General features: G+C 37.5%; 1 protein-coding gene across 6 annotated transcripts in view; it reads right to left on the bottom strand.

The window, feature by feature from the left end:
* NCOA2 (nuclear receptor coactivator 2) overlaps positions 1 to 20,718 on the bottom strand; it is a 190,143-nt gene that overhangs the window by 59,503 nt on the left and 109,922 nt on the right. For all 6 annotated transcript variants that reach the window (XR_007888563.1, XM_051610141.1, XM_051610142.1 and 3 more), the window contains 2 exons: positions 16,584 to 16,685; positions 15,580 to 15,752 (listed from right to left, as the gene is read on the bottom strand). Coding sequence is in view for 5 of the 6 variants with exons in the window: in XM_051610141.1 (XP_051466101.1) it covers positions 15,580 to 15,752; positions 16,584 to 16,666 (256 nt within the window). In the remaining variant the exon portion in view is untranslated. The remainder of the gene's footprint in view (positions 1 to 15,579; positions 15,753 to 16,583; positions 16,686 to 20,718) is intronic.

A 20,718-nucleotide genomic window follows, 5' to 3' on the forward strand; every position in this document is an offset into this window, starting at 1 on the left:
CCCAGCCCAGCCCAGCCCAGCCCACATCGCCCCACGGCTCCCCATGCCCTGCTATACACATCACACCCACATGGTTTAGCATCATGTTTACTATGCTGGTAGAAGGACACTTAAACGGTAAACAAACCCAGAGCTTAAGACAAAAGCCCTTGGGAAGCTATAAGCTCAACTTCTTGCTCAGGAGTAACAGCACTTAGAACACCTTGTTTCCCTCTTTGCAGTGTTTTTGACTTCTAATTGGGACAGCTGCTCTCATGTCCCAACACACCTGCCCCACCTTCCCACTGTAAAGAAGCATCACTAAGCCTAGCTCTATTAAAAGCTCCGTATTCTCACAAAACCACCACATTTGACTCACCAAGAATAGCGTATCTCTGTATTTATTTTTGCTAAACATTTAATATGCATTTTTATTGACTTTTTCTCAGTTTCGTCTCTTTCCCACTCTCATTTTCCCTGTACTTTCTGTTGTCACACCTACAAAATCCTGTTTTTCACTCATGATTACAAAATTTAATGGTCTGCTTCTTGAACGTGAGGAAGAGGAGAGGAGGCAGTGGTGGAAGTGACTCCTCCTTCCTCCCCTGGCCCCAGGAGCCAGTCACCTCCAAGCCCTGTGAGCCAGGGGATCGTAGTGCCCTGCTCCCAGAACACGGCTCCATCCAGAGCACTGAGGCCAAGTCTCTATAAATACACTTAAATAGCTTCTCTAAAGAGTGCTAACCCTTGGATTTAACAGTGACAATGAAAAGTGACAACGTTACTTACAAAAATAGCATTATTTTCAGAAATATGCACTTACTATTCCCACATTTATCTACTTAATGGACTGGCAGGGATTAGTCACATCTGGGATGATGGTCACTAGCATTGGGTAGATTAAGGACTGGGGACTGAAGTACTCTGAATTACAACACCCCCAAATTCACAATGACTTGATCCATGCCCAGCATGCAATAAAAATACAAAACAACACCACAAGTAAATTTCCCTGCTGAGATTATTTCTAGTATTTTTATTTTTCAGTAAAGACACAGGCAACTGCCGCCCTACCATTTAAGTGAAAACTAAACTAAGACTAAAAGTAACGCTGGATACAGAAACAGTTTCTCACCCTATGTCTCATTTTAAACTGTGAGGTTATGTCAAACTACTACATTCTGTGGAAAGTTTTTTTTCATTAAGGTCTCTTGAACGTGGAATTAAGCTTCCAACCTTCACCTGCTGACCCCCTGGACATGCTGCAACATTAACCTTTTCCACTAAGTTAAAAAAAAAATAAAAATGATAGGAAGATAACTGGATCTAGTTTTACTCCTGCAGAATTTTTATACAGATTATATGTTACTAAAATATCTTAGTACATTCAACATATGCTTTTATATAAAATGAAAACCTTAACTTGCAAACTGACAAATCAAATGTGTGTATGTGTGCATATTCCTGTGTTTATAAGCTATACTCTTTCTCTTTTTTCCAAAAAGACCAGTATCTTTCCAGTGTGTACTGACTGACTAGAGAAAGAGCATAAATAAATTAATCATCAAAGGTGCTGCCTGCCCAGGAGATTTCCCTGTCAAAAGACCGAAATCCAGGATGGTGCTGAGAATTTATAATTCTCACTGGTTTAAAACGCTTCTTAAACATAATGGGATTGGGGTTTTTTTTCTGCATTTACACTTCCTAGGAACATGTAGCAACCAGCATAATCTCAACTCTGACTGGTTGCATTGTAATTTAGAATATTTTATAAGTGCTTAAAAACCAGTATTTAGACAACAAAGGAGTACACATGGCAGTTCAAGTACATTGGCTGTGACTGCCTTACCCAAAGAAAGATACTCTCAATTTAATCCATCACTTATTCTATTCTGGAATCAGATAAGCAGATTCAAATATATGTATCTGTAGCTGTATACAGAAACAGTTCCATACCCAGGAAACAGTTTTGCCTCTGTCGGTATTTAGATGACTCCAAAACACTTTACATAAACTACTCAACTGCACATGATAACAAACACCATGCATCCATCAGCATTGACTTAAAATATGTTACATTAATATGGCTGAATTTAAAAAGAAAGAGCCAAGCTAACTGACCTCTGCACTGAAATATTAGATACAAATATTTGACATCACTCACTTTAACAAAGTAATTATTTTCTTTGATATACTAAATTAGGACAGAAAATTTTACTGTATTTTTTGGCATTTACAATTTTATAAGTGTTAGATATTTACTTAGTGAGTAACCTCATCTTGTTTTGTTAATTCATCTCTAAAACCAGTATTAATATAAATGTCTAAATGGTGAGAGCCTGATGTTCCTTAACACTTTGGCTGAGCTGATGTTTTCAAAGACAAGAAGTATGTCAGGATCTGATAATTTCATTCAAAACAGGGCTCCATCACTGTGTCAGAAATAATATATTGCTTTCACAAATATTAACAGCTCTCTAGTTGGTTCTTTGACACATAAAAAAACAGGTGAGTTTTTGAAAAGAAAGATACAAGGGTTAACACTCCTTAGACCAGGATCTGCAGATTCAATTGCCAAGCTAACTAAACTTCTAGGTTTCCAAAACTTAGACCAAAATAACATACTGGAATATTAATCTAGCCAGACTCCATTTCTTGAAGCCTCACTCTTCTGTACTCAACCAACTGTTAAAAGGAAACAGATGACTCCCTGTCTTTGAGTGCCACATTGCCATGATTACAAAATATCTTCTTTATTTTAGGATGCTGATGATAAATCTTTGTGACACACCAAATCATTTGCCACAACAGGCAAAAATCTTTTTGCTTTTATAAATTACTACTGAGGACTGCAAAAGTTTTCAAGAGACCTAATATGGCACACCAAAAAGAAATATGATGGATCACGGGCTCCCTATGAGCCCATGAAAGAAAAAAGTTTCCATAATAAAGTGTAGGCCAAAATGGAGCACAGATAATTGAAGACAGCTAAGGAAGAACAGAAACAAGCTTAATTTAATGTGTCCATGCTAACATGGATAACAGGGCTCCTACTGCTTCTAATAGTCTAGATTATAGTTGATAAATCTTTTATGAAAAAGCTCTAAATCATTAAGGACAAGTAAAGTTTTCTTCCTATAACAGCCCAGTGTTCAGAAATAGAAGCTGGGGCCCCTCTTCTTGCTTGTCTAACCCACCATCACAGGCCCAAGCCAAACATTTAAGTCAATTTAGAAACAAAAATGTTCCAATTACTTCAAGGAAAGCAAAAGGAAAAACAAAAGCTTCCTAAAAGAACCTGACTACTTCTGCATTTCAGTTACCTAAAGGAAATTTAAAATCCAAATCCTTCATGAAACTGTGTTCAAGGTTCATGTATTTCAACAGCACCTACATTATGTCAGGTACACTATTAATACAGTGTGGCTGTTGGAAGGATGGTAATGACTATTAACATGTAACGTTTAAGATATTCTCTAAAATTAAAAGACCTTTTATCATTCGCTAGAAAAGTCTGGCTTATCTTGTTGCTAAGATTTACATCCCCACAAAGTAATTTTTAATCTCAATTATATTAATTTGTTCTGACGCGTTTTTAAATGACTGCTAATAGAACTGATAGGTACAAATGGGTTCCCTTCAATAGACTGAACCATACATACATAGACTCCCTATCAGCCTTCTCCTTTCTAGACTGAAAAGCTCCAGGTCTCTCAGACTTCCCTCATAAGGCAGGTGTTCCAGTCCCTTAATCATCCTCATAGCCCTCTGTTGGACTCTCTCAAGTAGATCCCCGTCCCTCTTGAACTGGGGAGCCCAGAACTGGACACAATACTCCAAGTGAGGTCTCACCAGGGCTGAGTAGAGGAGGGGGAGAACCTTCCTTGATCCGCTGGAGACACTCCTCTTAATGCACTCCAAGATACCATTTCAGTTATATTTTAGAGTTATGAAGTAGGGACCAGCACCTAATCTTAAATAAATCAGTATAATCCATAAGCAGAAAAGTAATTAAACACAAACAGTATTGTTTTGTCTATTTTCTCATTGGGCTTTATCAGTTCTCCTCTGAGAAAAAACTTTGACCTGCCTTAAAAAACAGCTCCCTTAACCATGAGTGACCAGCAGCTTCTTGGAAAAGATACTCCATGGCATGGTGGTAGGCACTGCCATAGCTGGCTCTGTAGCCTTGTTGCTCTTCCCAGCCTCAGGTCCTGATTCACTGCAGGCTGGGAGGGAGGGGCTCCTGTTCGACAATCACTGAATATGCTGAACAAATGCAGCTTTACCCAGGAAATGTTGAAGATTAAGGTCTCTGGTCATGTTGCTCCCTGGCACGAAGGCTGGTAATGCAGGTCTGTAGCCAAGTCCGTGCATCAGAGATCAGAAGTGATAAGCCAGAACCTTTTACTTCAGTCTGCAATTTACTTACTCGCTTTTCAACATGGATGCCTGCTCCTCACTTCACCCAACAGGTAAGACCTTTTCAATAACAGTTGTTACTTCCACAGGGCTATGGTTTTATCTCAGCCTTAATATTGAAGTATACTAACTAGGTTTTGAGCTATGTATCTCCATTCTAAGCCATCTGCAGAGCTCAGCCAAAGTCCTTATTAAAACCAAACCAACAAAGAATCGCCCACCCAACTAAATAAACCAAATCTCCACCTTTGACAAGGACTTAAGCTGTTGACTGAAAGGACATACGCTTCTTGTCTGAACTGTGCAGAAAGAATGATGATGCCCATAAGCTGCACAGAGCTAAGGGAAAGGAAGAATATTCTTACACAGTAACTCACAAGGACCTCAAAAAAGCCAATATCCTCCCTCAGCTATCTTTAATAAGGGTTTTATGGACTGGCTCCTCTGCCTGCATCACCAATACAAAGAGCAAGGCAAAAAGCTTACTGGGCATCTTTACATTTTAGATTGCCAACTGCAAACACAAAATTATATTTTGAACATTAAGTACAATGGCCTGACAAGCTGTACCATAATGTCCTGTTAAAATCAGCATCTCTAGCAGCTAGACAGATGGTGACTCTAAGTTTAATAGTAAACACAATAATCCTTGATATTGATCAGTGTAACACTCAACAATTCATTAGTAGGTTTTGTCACATTCCCTGAAACTATCTGATGATTTTTTACTGCAGCACTAAGAGAAAAGACAGTATCATAGAGACCAGCAAATGGAATAAAATTGTCACAGGCATGCTGATGATGGTCCAAAAATTATGGCTAAAGCCCCACTGAAGGCAAGAGAGAGCATAACTGGGGAAGGGAAAACAAAATGCAGGACAACTCTTTTAAAAGAGAGAAAAGAAAACAGCAAAGGCTTAAAAATAAAGCCCTTCAAGAGAAAAGGGAGAAGTAGGGAAATACAAAGAAAATCCATTCTACATAAAATATCACTTTTGACAGCTAGTGACAGGGAGTATTGTGTTCAGAAAAGTCAAGGAGGGTATTAAGAAATAACTAAAGATAGAAAAATAAACTAAAACATTCAAATATTTCCTCCAAGCTAAAGAGGTAATAGGTTTTGTAGAAAAGATGACAGGAAGAATTTTATGTTATTGGCACAAAATGCCCTGATATTTTTCCACCCAACACCAAAACAAACAAGCCACGAAAATTATATATAAATGATGGTCCCTCTGAGTTTTCCAATCTTTATTTAGAACTTAAAACCTTGACAACTTTTCCTACTTTTTTTTTTTTTTCCATTTCCAAGTGAATAAATTGTTATTTTTAAGCACACTTCCTCTGCAATGCTGAACATAGGCCCAGACCTAATTTGACATACAGTAACCTGTCCCTGGGAGAGAGGTTATCCTCCCTCAAAAGGATCATGTAAACCACAGGTTGTTCCAAGTCTTTCTAGGAAAATGTGCCTCAGAAGCAAAAGTGCCAGTAAAGCCTAACACTCTTCATGCTCATACATCTTAAGATGACAAGGGACAACTCTAACTGTCTAGCCGGATCTCTGTAACACATCCCAAAATATTTCACCAAGTGACTCCCACATCATGCCAAGAACCTCCACTTAATTAAAAGATACATTTTGAAGGACATTAAAATCTGTTTGGGAGGGCTGACCCTACCCACAATTTCCTCATTAAGGTGCTTCAAATTTCAATTTACTTCCCACTAAGAATGTGCACCTTAAGTATGAGTTGGCTTTAGCCACAGACTCCAAGTGTTAGGCCATGTCCTGCCTTTGCCTGCTAAAGAGCCCTCTGTGGCAGGCATATTGCATAGGCCTGTTTCACTTGCTGCATCAGTAAGCAGAGCAAGGTTTGAAGGAAAATGCCTTCCTGCTTGAAGATACTAGAATCATACAATGGTTTTGGTTGGAAGGGACCTTAAAGATCATGTAGTTCCAACCCCTCTGCTTGGGCAGGACACCTCCCACTAAGACCATGCAGCCCAAAGCCCCATCCAGCCTGGCCTTGACTACTTCTGGCAAGGGGGCATCCACAACTTCCTGCGGCAACCTGTTCCAGTGTCTCACCATCCACAAAGTGAAGAATTTCTTCCTGATGTCTAACCTAAATCTACCCTCTTCCAGTTTAAAGCCATTACCCCTTGTCCACTCAGTATATGGCCCTATAAAAAGTCCCTTCCCAGCTTTCTTGAAGGTCCCCATTAGGTACTGGAAGTCTGATATAAAGTCTTCCCAGAGCCTTCTCTTCTCCAGGCTGAACAACCCCAACTTTCTCAACCTGTCTTCATACGAGAGCTGCTCATACCCTCTGATCATCTTTGTGACCCTCCTCTGGACTAGAGCCATCAGTCACCAGAGATAGTACACTGCTGCTTCTTCCAAAGGGGCATGCAGATAGTTCTTCAGATAACATGGCAATATCTGCAGCATCTTCAGTTATGGAATAGTGACTTTGAAAGTTTTTTACTTTAGCAGAGCTTATGTACCTTTCTGTACTTCACTCCATCTTCTGACATTTGCTTTGATCTTGTGTGAGCTAAAAAAGAGTAGTTTGCTTTCAGAAAGGAGTGTGTGCATGTGCAGTGTACACATAAGAGCTCCCAATGTCCCATAAAACATATATATAGATATGCCAACACACTTTAATGATGAAAGGAAAGAGAAGACGTCCATGTCTTGCCTCTAACCATCTGAGGACACTCACTAGCAGCTCAACAGTGTACAGGACAAGGTGAGTAAATGATCATTTACCACGTCATCCTTCAAACTTCGGTCTATATTTTTTTCCCCAGTTGCACACTGTGTTTTTTTAAAAAAGAAACTGAAATAATAAGTAGTAATTCTTATTCATATTCTCAGTCATTCCACACTCAAGGACTCCTATTTCTAACTAACTGTGCAGTTGTCCATACGCAGAAAGCATTACAGAAATAACAAAATGCATGACTTGGAACAGATGCAATTATCTTGATTCTAGTTGGAACACAGAGAAGCCTTTGATCAATACCTCTTTAATGTGCTGCGAATCCACAGGTCTTCAGAATTCAAAAATGGTATGAAAGGCATTGTGATCTATTGTGAGCAAATATTCTATTATTACTTTTCAGGCTGCAGTCTTAAAAAAAGAAAAGATAAAAGCTGTGTAACAAAAGCTAGGTTCCTTACAATAGATTATCGTATTTTGACTGAAGTATCACCTCTACTCTCAGTAAATTAATTTGCTATTCCATAAATTAAGCTCCACAGAGACAGTCAAGGTAACATGAAGTCTCCTTCATTTACTAGCTTTACATGTTGCTGAGATTAGCATGCTGCATTCACTAATCTAAAGCACAAAGTAAGCCCTGGTGTTCTCTTTCAGCACCTTTTACACTGTGTACCTTCCAGCAGTAAGAGTCTACAAACACAAACATGAAGACTTGAATCAGCAGCCCTCAATTCCTGGTTACCACCTAAACTCAGTATTTCTCCTTTAGCACCTGAACCCAGTATTTCTCACTGAAGACACTTCTGAAGACTGAGCAGCTGTTGAGAAACACTAAACTCAGAAGTTTAATTCATGTTGTGAAAGCCTGGATGTCAGTCTATATTTTTGTATTTTATTTTTTTCCCAAATTTAAAATGCTAAATGCATTTATGATGTTTACAGTTCATAAAAGAATACAGAATAAACTGCAAAAGAAAAACAGAAAAGTTTTGAAGGTTAAAGTGCTCCGTAGCAGTTTAAAAGCAGCCTGAGAACCATACACTATCTGCAAGGAGACTGCCTCCAAAATCCTAAATTTCAGGAAGGGATGTCTCCATCTTCCTTATACAAGACATTTTACTACACTCCCACAAGTCTAATATACATAGACCAAAGTAACAAAACCAAATGGTAATGAAACTATTCCTGCAAAAAACAATGAGGGAACACTTGAGACACATCCTCCAAAGCATTTTAAATATAGAAGAAGCTCAAGCCTTTATAGCATTCCTCAACATTGGTTGTAATCTCTTTGCTGCTACAGAACATAAAATAAACAACCATATCACAGAATATTAGGGGTTGGAAGGGACCTCCGAAGACCACTGAGTCCAACCCCCCTGCCAGAGCAGGACAAAAAGCCACACAGCACCTAGGGCAGATCACTCAGAAGGGCATCCAGACAGGTCTTGAAAGTCTCCAGAGAAGGAGACTCCACAACATCTCTGGAGAGCCTGTTCCAGTGCTCTGTAACCCTCACAGTAGAGAAGTTCTTCCTCATGCTGAGGTGGAACTTCCTGTGCTCAAGTTTGAATCCATTGCCACTTGTGTCCAGAAGGCACAACTGAAAAGAGCCCCTGCCTTCTAAATGCCCAGCCCTCATGTATTTATACATAAATTAGATTCCCTATCAGCCTTCTCCTCTCTAGACTGAAAAGCTCCAGGTCTCTCAGACCTTCCCCATAAGGCAGGTGTTCCAGTCCCTTAATCATCCTCATAGCCCTCTGTTGGACTCTCTCAAGTAGATCCCCGTCCCTCTTGAACTGGGGAGCCCAGACCTGGACACAATACTCCAAGTGAGGTCTCACCAGGGCCGACTAGATGGGGAGGAGAACCTTCCTTGATCCGCTGGAGACATTCCTCTTAATGCACCACAAGATACCATTGGCCTTATTGTTCACAAGTGCACATTGTTGTCCCATGGATAACTTGCTGTCTTCCAGGACTCCAAGGTCCTTCTCCATGGAAGTACTCTCTAGCTAATCACCTCCTAGCCTGTACTGGTGCATTTTGTTGCTCCTTCCCAGGTGCAGGACTCTGCACTTGCTCTTGTTGAACCTCATTAGGTTCCTCTTTGCCCAGCTCTCCAGCCTGTCCAGATCTCGCTGAATGGCCACACCACCTTCGGGTGAATCAGCCAATCCTCCCAGCTTTGCATCATCAGCAAACTTGCTGAGAAGACACTCTGTCCCATCATCAAGGTCACTGATAAAGATGTTCAACAGGACTAGACCCAGCACTGATCCGTGAGGGACTACACTAGTTACAGGTCTCCAGCTGGATTCTGCACCCCTGACCACCACTTTTTGGGCTCTATTGTGTAGCCAGTTTTTAATCCATTTCACTATCCATGTTCCACTAGTTTAAATTATTTTTTCTCTTGGTCATTTAGAAGTTATAAAAGAAAACCAAATCAAGATAAAAGAAAATAAAAATATAAATAGGATGCAAAATAAAGCAAGCAAGTTTTCCTGTAGCAGCTGTCAATAATTTCTACTTCTACCTGAAAAAGACCATTATCTTAACAGTTATAATCAAACCCTGATAATAAAAAAAATTCTTCCTTATGTCCAAACTGAATCTACCTTCTTTCAGATTAAAACCACTGCCCCTTGTCCTGTCACTACAGGCCTTGGTAAAATGTCTCTGTCTTTCATATATGCCCCCTTAATATATTGAAAGGCCGCAATAAGGTCTCTCCAGTTTCTCTCCAGGGTGGAACAAACCCAACTCTCTCAATAGTTGGAGCCCAGTGTCAACACAACAATATGTCATAAATTCATATTCAGCTCCTACTCTCTTAAATCCTATTAATTAAATTGTAACACTGTTTCCACAGACAACTACTAGTATAGTTGAAGTGCCATAACTTACGTGTAGATAAAGCCTAAGCCAACTAGTCTGCATGATATGAAACTCCAGTAAAACAGACAAAGATCAGGAAATTTCCCACTTGGTGGGTTTTCTGCCTAATGACCACTTTTCGTAAGAGCCAGAAAAGGAACTGATGGTCTGGCATTACTTATACCCAGTTTAAATTCTTCAGTGAATTAGGAGTTCTCTGGAAGCATGAAACAGTAAAGTCAACATAACTGGATATTTAGCCAAAAAGCTTTACAATATACGGAGAAAGATCAAAGCCATTTTCAGTGTATCACTCTCAGCTGTAGGTAAAGGAGACAGCAAAACAAATTCAGTAACAGATTTTTTTTGGTAAATGTTCAGCATAAATTGTTCAACTTCACAGAAACAAATTCCTCTGACACTTAATTCAGTCTTAAAATCCTATCAGGTTGAAAGTACAGCACATATAAATAATAACAGCCATGCAAAACTATTTTAAAAAATTAAAAAATTGGCATAAATTTTAAATCTTCTGCCATCTCAAGTATGATTAACATAAAAAATATAATTACAGTAAAACTGATCAACTGAAATATTTGCAAAACAAAAAAATAACAAACAAAAAACAAGTCTGCATATATTCCCTTGTCTTAATATCCTGTTTTGGTAAGATATACATGCACATAACTTTGAACCTTTAAGTAGTTCCACTGACTTAACAGGGATTACTCATCTGCTTAAAGTTAGGCAGTTGCTTAAATACCTTGTGAAATATGAATCTAAATGCAGATCTGATACAGTCAAAGTAGCAGCAGCCAAAGTAACACCTTATTACAGCTTTAAGACCATGTTGTTTTCCTTTAGCAAACAATTTTACTTGCATATATACCAGTGCTAGAGGCAACAATAGACTATCTGGTGGAGTGACCTTGTGATTAGAAAGCAATACTACTATGGGGAAGCAACAACTGTTTTTGCTATCAAATGTGAAACAAGAAAAAGAAGATACGTATGATTAACAACAAGCCTTCTTAATTCATAGAGGTACCATAGCTCTTGCATGTCTCTCTTTATCAAGTACTTCTCCCAACACTGTTTTAGCTTGCACATGGTCTATCTTGTAATGCTATTCAGGAAACAAAATGTGAGAACTCCAAAGTGTAAATTAACAGCTAGACTATAATTGCCACCCTGATATCCCTTCCCTCTACTGATCCAGAGAACACAAAACCTCTTCAGAAACTGGTGACATATGAGAGCTGGACTCTGCAGCAAATGGAACTGAGACATACAATTGCATTTGGGGATACTTTGGCACAGCAGGTTATATCACACTCTCTGTGAATCTAAGTAAGACAGGTGGATGCCATCCTTAAAAAAAAAAAAAAAGAAAAAAGAAATAAAAAAAAAGGGACTCGAGGGACTAGAGAAAAAAATAACCACCACATCTTGTACTTGATGTCAGGACACGTTCTTCAGCACGCCAAGTGAAGGGCTCAGAGGAGACTGCTTAGCTAGAGAAACTGCTGAAGAAGCTTAAGGTGATCTTCAGTATTCTCTGTACCTACTGCATTGCTGATATCCAGAGAAGAGGGCAAAAGCACAAGTAGATAATGAAGAAGGTTTCAAAGCCTGAACCAGAAGATGTTCAAACAGTGAAATCTAACACATAGTCTCTGCTTTAAAATGAGAGCTATTTACCTGCTGAGACTGAGGTTAGCATGATGGATAAAGAGAGCTTTTAACTACGGGGGAGGGGGGTGGAACGGGACAAACAACCAAAAACAATAATGAGAAATAAAAATGCTAACATAATGAGAGGAGTTAGGCAAATGACAAGATTCAAAGAAAAGGACTAGTGTAGGTATGAAATAAAACAAGATTTATGTAAACAATTCAACTGATTATAAACTAAGGAAGAAGAGAATTCAGACTAATTTTATTTGCTGTCAGAATTTTGTTGTCTTCAGATATGAGAAAACATTTTCAGCAGTACTTATACACCTGAAATTCATCTGTCTTAAGTGCCAAAATTTTTTCTTAAAAGTAAGGTATGATCCTAAAATCAGATACTATTTTACTAAATATACTTCTTAAGTACAACCAAATGGCTTTACATCTTCTTGGCTGTCTGGCATGTAAAGGAACATTTAACCCCACTGGTCTTTACACTTGCCTAAAACAAGCCTTTTTAATTAAGCACATGCAAATCGGAATTTACTGTGCTCATACAGATCCATGTACATTATGAACACATCTGCAATATATGTGACTCTTTCAAAGTAACTTAACATAGACTGCAAATAACAGGAGAGCTTACACTTTCATGACCATGTAACATAACCATAAGACCACCATTTCTTATAATTTTCATGTTATAAAAAAACCCCCTGAATTATATTTTTTCTCAAGTGCTTAAAGAAACACAAAACTCAAGAAATATCCACTTAAGATTTACATGAATACAACTTCTATTCATCTTATTGCTAAATTCACATTTTTTCATCTCCTCCAGATATCCACAAATCTCTGTAAGATCACTGTAAGATAAGATGGCAGAAGTACTTAATAGAAAATTAAACCTCTGTAAAGAAACTTGTCTTCATTTTAACAAATGCTAAAACAATTTCAAAACCCAGATTAAAACATGCCATGGTTATATCCTCCAAATACCTTTAATTCTTCTAAAGAATTCAGTTACATGCATATATTTACAACTTGTTTTCAAATGGTAATAAACTGAATCTCTAACATACCACTACCAAAGAATCTTTGAAGTATATACTGTGAGAAATGATATAAAGATAACAGATACAGTATTGCAAATATATATTTGCATACAAAATAGATCAGGATGACATTATGGTAAACTATACAGTATTACTATGGCAAAGTATCTATTACATTTTTCAACTACCAGCCCAGCAAGCTTGACATGGGAAATTAAACATCTATCTGTATTTCTTCCTTCCATGTTTTCATTCCTAGAATGTAGAATGAAGTCTCCTTGTCAAATCTCAGTAGCAGCTATAAAACTTGTTGGGTTTAGTAGCTTTACAAGGTATTTATAACTGACTGTGCTTTTGTAAGCAATTAGACCTTAATGTGCAATTCTATCTATAGAAAGAGGAAAATTTGTGAAGAATTTTTAGAATTTATTTCAGATATCCAACTGCTTTACTGAAACTTCTAAAAATAAAACTGTAAAATAAGTTTTCCCTAATTTAAGCTAACCGGTCTTTGAAGAAATGCAGAGAAGACCCATTGCACAAAAACTGAACCATCTTAATTTCTCTGTGTTAGTGTAGAATCACTCAGTAATTTCACGTAGTTAATTTAGCAAACAGGTTTTTTTGTGGCACTCAACAGAAGTACAGGTGTACTGTACTCTTCCTGCAGTTTAAATGTTTACTACGTGTGAGTGAGATTTGTTAATGAAATGCCTGTTTTAAAATAACATTGCATTTCAGAATACGCTGTCATCTTATTTTCTTCTTAAAGGAAAAGCCTTTTAAATTTGCCACAACAACAGAGATGTAGCTTCTATACAGGAATTTATATCAAACTTATGTGTTTAAAGAATTAATTTCAATTATTCTAATCTTTGTTTCTACATCCTGAGATGCTATTAATGACCCCCTTGAAGGCCTCAGTACTTGGCAATGCCCCACAGAGAGGCTTGAAGTCCAGCCTGTATCAGCTATGAGTTTTATGCACAGACCCAACCAGTTATCAGACAGTCTAACTGTTCTCTGCTGAAGAACCTCACGGAACAAATTAACTTCATAAAGAGTAATTTAGTATCTTTACTGCTCCAGGGTTGCAAACTACTAGTAGTTGAAATAAAAAGCATACACAGCATTTTAGTCTGTCTTTATAATTGTGTTCTCAGTTGGTTTTGCAATAAAACTTTATGAGCTTAGAAAATGAAGTGCACATTCGGCTCTGGTACAATTCCAGCCCATGATGATTTAAATAATTTACATGTAACCTGGTCTGATGAGTGTGAACACTTTAAAACAATATGAAAACTGGTTTTATGATATTTGCCCTGAACAACAAAACCCTGGATGTGCCAAAGTTGCCATTAATAGGAGCTATCTTTTCAGACGAGATGTTCTACAATTGCTGAGACAGTCACCAAGGGGACAAACAGATTTTGCTCTATGCCTGCACTTCCCAGGAAAACACAACCTTTTGTCCTTATCCCTTTTCAGGAGAGCATAAAGAGAATGTGTCTCTTTGTGACAACAAAACAAAAATCTGAAACTAAGAGTAAGAAAAAGAAAAAAGGGAAAAAAAATAATCTCAAAAGTCAGCAAAGTGCAAAATGATGATGGACACTATGCTAGGTAAAGAGGTATATTTCTAATATGTGACTCGGCAACTTCACTAGAGCATCCATTAAAAAAATTATGGCAAGTTAGTAGCAATAAGAAGAGAACAAGGTGAGAAATAGGAACATACACAAAAAATAATCTGTTAAAACCACTTCAGAGGCATCTAATACATAATTGGACACTTTCCACTTTCCATTTAACCTTGGAATAAACTGATGTCTGAAACTACAGGTCTACTCACCTACTTGTTTTAGAAGAAAATCTGAATCTAAATTACGCAACACTTGATCTCCACTTTTTTAACTTCACATATACAGTATGGAAAAAAAAGCTTAATTTTTCCACAGAAATCACAGAATACTGAACAAGTGAAAGACATCAGTGTTTGAAAACCAAAGGAATGGCTCTAAACACAGTTTTATAAAGAGGCTGCAATCTTCTAAATTAGGAGAAAAATTATATGCACCTACTTTAACAATCTGAATCTGACCCAAACACCTGCAGTTCCATTCACACCTGCCCAGAGAAGATAGATCTGTGCCACAAAAACCACCTCCAAAAATTTTCAGTTTCTGAAAGATTTTTTTTTTCTTTAAATAGGAAATATATCAAAAGAAATAAAGAACCAGTCTTCTAGACAAAGAACAGGAAGAAAACTGTCACGTTCTCTGATTTGCATTTATAACAGGACCCTATCTAGAGATTAGAAAAGTTTCAAATCTATTGTAGTTGAGGATATGATGTCATCATTTAAGGGATGCAGATAATTTAGTCCACAATATCTATTCATACCAACAAAAAAAAAGCGGGAGGGGGAGATATGCAGAATACTCTAATACCCCACTCTCCTGGATTATTCCTAATTTACATGAATTCATCATCCATGTAAGAGTATGTAAGTAGTCTTTTTATTTTTTCCCTAAAGCCACCTCCTAGTTTAACTTTTACAAAAGCAAAACTGATACCAATTTCATTAGATGCACACACTGGACTCACCAATCTTCTCTCTCTTGGACATTTATGAATTTTACATCAAGCTTCTTATTAAAATACTGTATGATACTTAGCACACTGTATACATGACATTACAGCATTTTTCATTACTGATTAATGAAAAACCTGGGAATTTGCTACAGAAAAGGTGAAGAGACTATTGAGTTTGCCAAAAATAAAGTAACGATCAACACAGAAAGCATTCAAAGTTAATTAATTAGTCTCCTTACCTTGTTCTTTTATCTGACGAATTTGCTTCACAGTTTCTTTCAAGATTGCACATTTGTCAGGTTTAAAGTTAAAGTTGTCAATATCATTAAAATTTGCAAAAATCAGCTCTGCAAGTTCTTCAATGTATTTATTCTCTTGCTCACGATTGCGTTTCTCAGTGCTTCTTTTAGGGCTGAAAGAGGAGTTTATAAAACTGTTGTATTTAATGTCAGTTTGCTTGCTTTCTGGCTAGCTCAAAGATGGCTTGAGAGTAGTTTCACAAAAACAGAGAGAACTGCCCTCTCTCACACCAAAAAAAAAAAAAATAATGCAAGTTTCTCAAGCAGAAAGGTTTCCTCTGGGACAAGGAAAGGACCATTAAAAAATATTTTTCCCCAACCCATTTCAAAAGAAGTTTGGAATTTGAAATTCAAGAGAGGATTAAAATTTAGGGGGTGGAATTTGAACACTCCACAGTGGGACTGAGAGTCCAACAAGTATCACATAGTGACCCATGTATGAGAAAATAAAAGCTTAAAAGTTAAGCCAAACAATCCATACTCCTTGTAAAATTATGACAAACAATTGCAAGAAAAAATGCTGAACAAGTGGCAAAATTTGTGTTGGTAATGCAAATGCTATAAAACTGAAGAATATTTTTCAGGTACCTGCTTATGACATACAGGAGAGGTGGTAAAAAATCTTAGATTGCTAGATGAGGGACTGAAGACCCCTTGCAGTGATTAGCCAAAAAGATTTTTATATAGCTCCTATACTGCCACCAAAGTTCTGTGTTTTGGCACAACACTGGATTCAAAACCAACAAGCAAATAGTAATAAAAGACAATAGCCCCCACCCCCATCCCAAACCCAAAACAACACAGAGTTACTGAATCAGAGTAGTTTGGTACTGACTTCTCTTTGCAAGAATGGGGTAATTTTCCAACTGAAAATTATATGCATATGTAACAGTTTTTTTAAAAAACTTTTCACTTTCGATGTTTTCAGGCATAAATGGTCTAACCTGGGTCCAAGCTGATCAGGATCCTTGCGTTTTCTTGACTCTGCCCTGGATGGGTCAGAGGTATTTTCTCCCATCCCACTCATCTTGAACACATATCAGCAACTAAAAGGAAGAAAGTGCAAGAAAGGGTTATGGTGGAAAAGTCTTTAGTTCTTTGTTAATATGTTTAAGTTTCTTGTTTCATGCTCAACTCAGTTTTTCCTTCACAAATCTATCTTTTGAAACAGTTTGTTTGAAAGGTATCAATAAAAATACTGTGTTTATGACCCCACAAAATGCTATACAACACTGCTTCAGAAGAAAATTTGTGGTGGGCAAGCAAAGTGTTATCATGTCTATGATTGTTACCCGTACGTAAAAACAGGTAAGTACCTTTCATGCTTGGGCTGCTGAATTTTCATGGCTATTTTGCAAGGTTGAATGAGGAAAGACAAAGGGAAACCCACAGTGTCACACAACAGAATTCAAATACACAAAATAAAAGTGTATCCCAGCTACACAAAACAGTAGCACGTGCAGCATTTGCTAAAAATCAGAAGATAATGCTTTCACAACTACATGTACAATGTCGGAGAAACAGAACATTTGTCAACACTAGAGACCACAGAGGAACTGATACTCTGTATACATCATCTACTTAATAAGGAAAATAACTTCTCAAGGTATCCTGTGCTAAAACAACACAAGCTTATTTTGATTTGTGCAGTAAACAGCTCGTGGAAATCCTGCTCCTGGCCATGGGCTGTCCTATGCAGCATAGGAACACACAAAACTTGCCTGCCCCAGATTACTTATCCCTCACTAAGTACAGAGGCAGAAAACAGTTAGAAAGGGCATAAGGAGATAATGTAAATGGTCAAAAAGCTCGTGCAATTCAGGGCAGTCTTAGCTCACCATCTGCCTACTTGCTGCCAGTTCAGTAAGGATGATGGCAGGAGACATTGCTAGACATTTCAGAGAGCTCCTATATTGTTTGGGATTAGCAGAAAAATAAACACGAGGGCTGTGAAGGAGGTGTCTCCAGGAGGTTATTCATACTGTGCTAAAATAAGAGCTGGAGTCCATAATCCCATCATCACTTCACACCACCATAAAACTGAAATCAGGGATCAAAACAAGGGGGTCCACCTCCTTCAATCCCTTCATTTCTGCCCCACCAGTTCCCTTTCCTCTGCTGGCCCGGTCAGCCATGCACTGAACTCAATGCTGTGGGTTAAAACTGTGGTCTCCTTCTCCTTTTAATTTTGATACTGTGTAAAATCTAGCAGCCAGAACCTGTGTTGGTAAGAGGATGTTCACACTGGAAAACTTAGTTTTTCCAGTGAACTGGTTGAATGAATATTTAGGCAGAAGCAGCATGGAGATGGACATCTAAACAGTCCTGCAGGGATGCTAAGGAAGGCTACTTATTGAAATTTGCGCAAACAAACTGTCACAAAGACTCAGAGCTGTCTCAGGCAGAATTGACCACAATCTAATATTTTGCTCAATTAAAAACAAAACAAAACAAAACACAAAAAAACCCAAACAAAACACCAGGAAAAAAAATCCTTTTACAAAGAAGTATTTTCTTTTCAACCAGTTTGAGGAGAAAGTGGCATAATGTCTTTTTTTAAGATACTGGTCAAGTATCATGAAAAACACACAGTCATCCCTGAAATACACTGCTCCCAGCTTGTGTTTTACATGCATGGTATAAGATCTTATTCGAAAAATACCTGGATTATCTTTTTATCAATTATGTCTATGCATGTATATGTGTATCTGCATGTCCCCACATATTGCCAACATTTTGAGAACAAGCCACTTCAAGAAGAGCAAGAAAGCTCTGGTTCTGCAGCAGAGCAGAGCAGACCTCCACTAGATCCAGCCTCAGGACATATTAGAACTAATCTCCCACCATGAAAATCTAAACTTCATCCTTCTGTCTTTAAGGGAACAAAAGTTGTACCATAATTATGAATCTAGCACCCTCTTCTCACCATATTAAACATACTAATTGTGTCTAAACTCCCAGGCCATTAGATATTTTTCCCAGCAGCATTATCAGTATGTTCTTAGAATGAGTTACCCATTTCTTTTTACTCATCATAAAGTTTTTCTGGAAATCTACCACTAAATATCATATTTGCTTTCTGTTCTCCCTATGGCTTCATTAAAAATCACGTTCTAAACCTCAAAAGAACTGTATAGGCTCTGTAGCTCCTGTGCTGTACATGCCTGGGCTACAGAGCAGAATACAAAACCCAGAGTTAGGTGCCTTGGAAAGTGGAGAGCTAGACAGACAATACTAAGTCAATATAAAAAAATCTCAAAGGCCAAACTAAAGTTTCTCAGCAAAGAAATTGAACAGTTCAGTTTATTTAGTGCTTTAGATGAAATGGAAACGTAGTCTCAGTCCTAACACGTCTTCTGAGACAAAAACCAAGAAAGAGTGGCTAAGGTTTATTTAGCATGGCATAGAATAGGAAAAGGCTTAACCAAATTGGGAATTAGTAAAAATAAAACCAGCAATAATCACTGCATTGAGGAGAGAGACAGAGACATATGTTAATGAAAGAAACAGTATCATGATACATCAGATGCTGAACTAAACTAACTTTTATTTGAAAGAAAATGTCTTCCAAAGCCAAATTTGAATGCTGTTTTGCAGAATGAACTGTCATGAAAGAACACACACTCCGTTTTTATTGTGTAAGTTGTTTGGGAGCTGTATTGCACTCTAAAATACAAACTTAATATCCCACTGTGGGATTAACATTTTGCTTTCAGTGGTGGTAGCAGATTTTTCTTCTTAATATATTTGTTTAGGTTATATTTTTCATTTGTCCTGCAAAAACCCACAACAATAACTAAGAACTGAACTTCTAATGTTGACTCAGATGCTCCTCAAGCTTCAATTCCCGTGAGCATTGCTGAGGAGTAATGGAGCAATGGAAAGGTAAACACACTCACTGCAACATTTTCATATAAAGAAGGAGAGATAATTAGAGAAGTGGAATTATTATTACTAAAAATAACTTAAGAATTAATTTTAGGCTTCAACAGATAATCTGTACCAATACAACTCTCAGGTAAGTAAATACTTTATTTGTATTTATGACCAGAGATGTGCTTTCCTGTTCTCTCCATTTCGCTACCACAGGCCTAAGCATCCAATTGTTAAGTGTAAAACACAAACTCTGAAAAATTAAATTAATAAACTCTTGAACTTACTCTTGTAAGTAATTGTAATCATTAACACCTGACCAGTTTCTACCAGATGTTAGGAGACTGAAACAACGGGGCCTGAAAGAGGTTTCAAATTTTTTTTCTTGTTATCAGCAACAAAACAATAGTTTCTGCTCTCATTGTGACAGCACATCCTCCTTCACATCCTCCACCAGTAACTGCTCTAAGTTAAAGCACACAGAGAGACTTCACCTTATTATTAAGCAACAGTAAACATACTTTTACAAGACATTCATCTTTCAAAGGGAAAAAAAATTAAAACAGTGTTAACCCAGAAATAAAGCACATGGAAGAAAGAGACAAATACAGGACCCATGAAAGAGAAGACAGAAAAAAATCTAGCACAAAGACAGTGCATGAATTTCTATCATCTTCTCCATGTCTCAAATGCCATAAGGGAACATGGCACTTGGAGTAAACCTTCCAGCACTGATCTTCAGCATTAGTGAATCCAGTTAATCATCCAGAGTCAATGCAGAAGAAGATAATGTGCATTTTATCTCTTATCAGGGCAGGCCATCTTCCAAACAGGGCCTGTTAAACTGTCAGATTTATTATAAGCCTAACAAATGCAGTTAAAGAATAAATGAGGATTACACCTTCAAAGCTGCTATTTCAACCTGAAAAGTAGCAAACAAAAGGTAAGGTACGATATCGTGAACAATCAGGTAGCAGTACTACACTACCACTCTTCCTGCACAACAATACATGCATTTAGTGTAAATGCAACTGATACATACAGAAGTAATTTACTAAAGTCCCTGTTTTGTTGAGTAACAAATGGCAAAAATGCTGTTTGATGACAAAAAATATAGCAACCCAGTGAAAAGTTTGGCAAAATTTTCTCTAAGAGTGCAATTAAAAATTATAAACAGCTAATAGTTCTGTGGTCAATTATAAACTC

This window comes from Apus apus, chromosome 2 (genome assembly GCF_020740795.1).
Source record: "Apus apus isolate bApuApu2 chromosome 2, bApuApu2.pri.cur, whole genome shotgun sequence".
In the NCBI taxonomy this organism is placed as follows: domain Eukaryota; kingdom Metazoa; phylum Chordata; class Aves; order Apodiformes; family Apodidae; genus Apus; species Apus apus.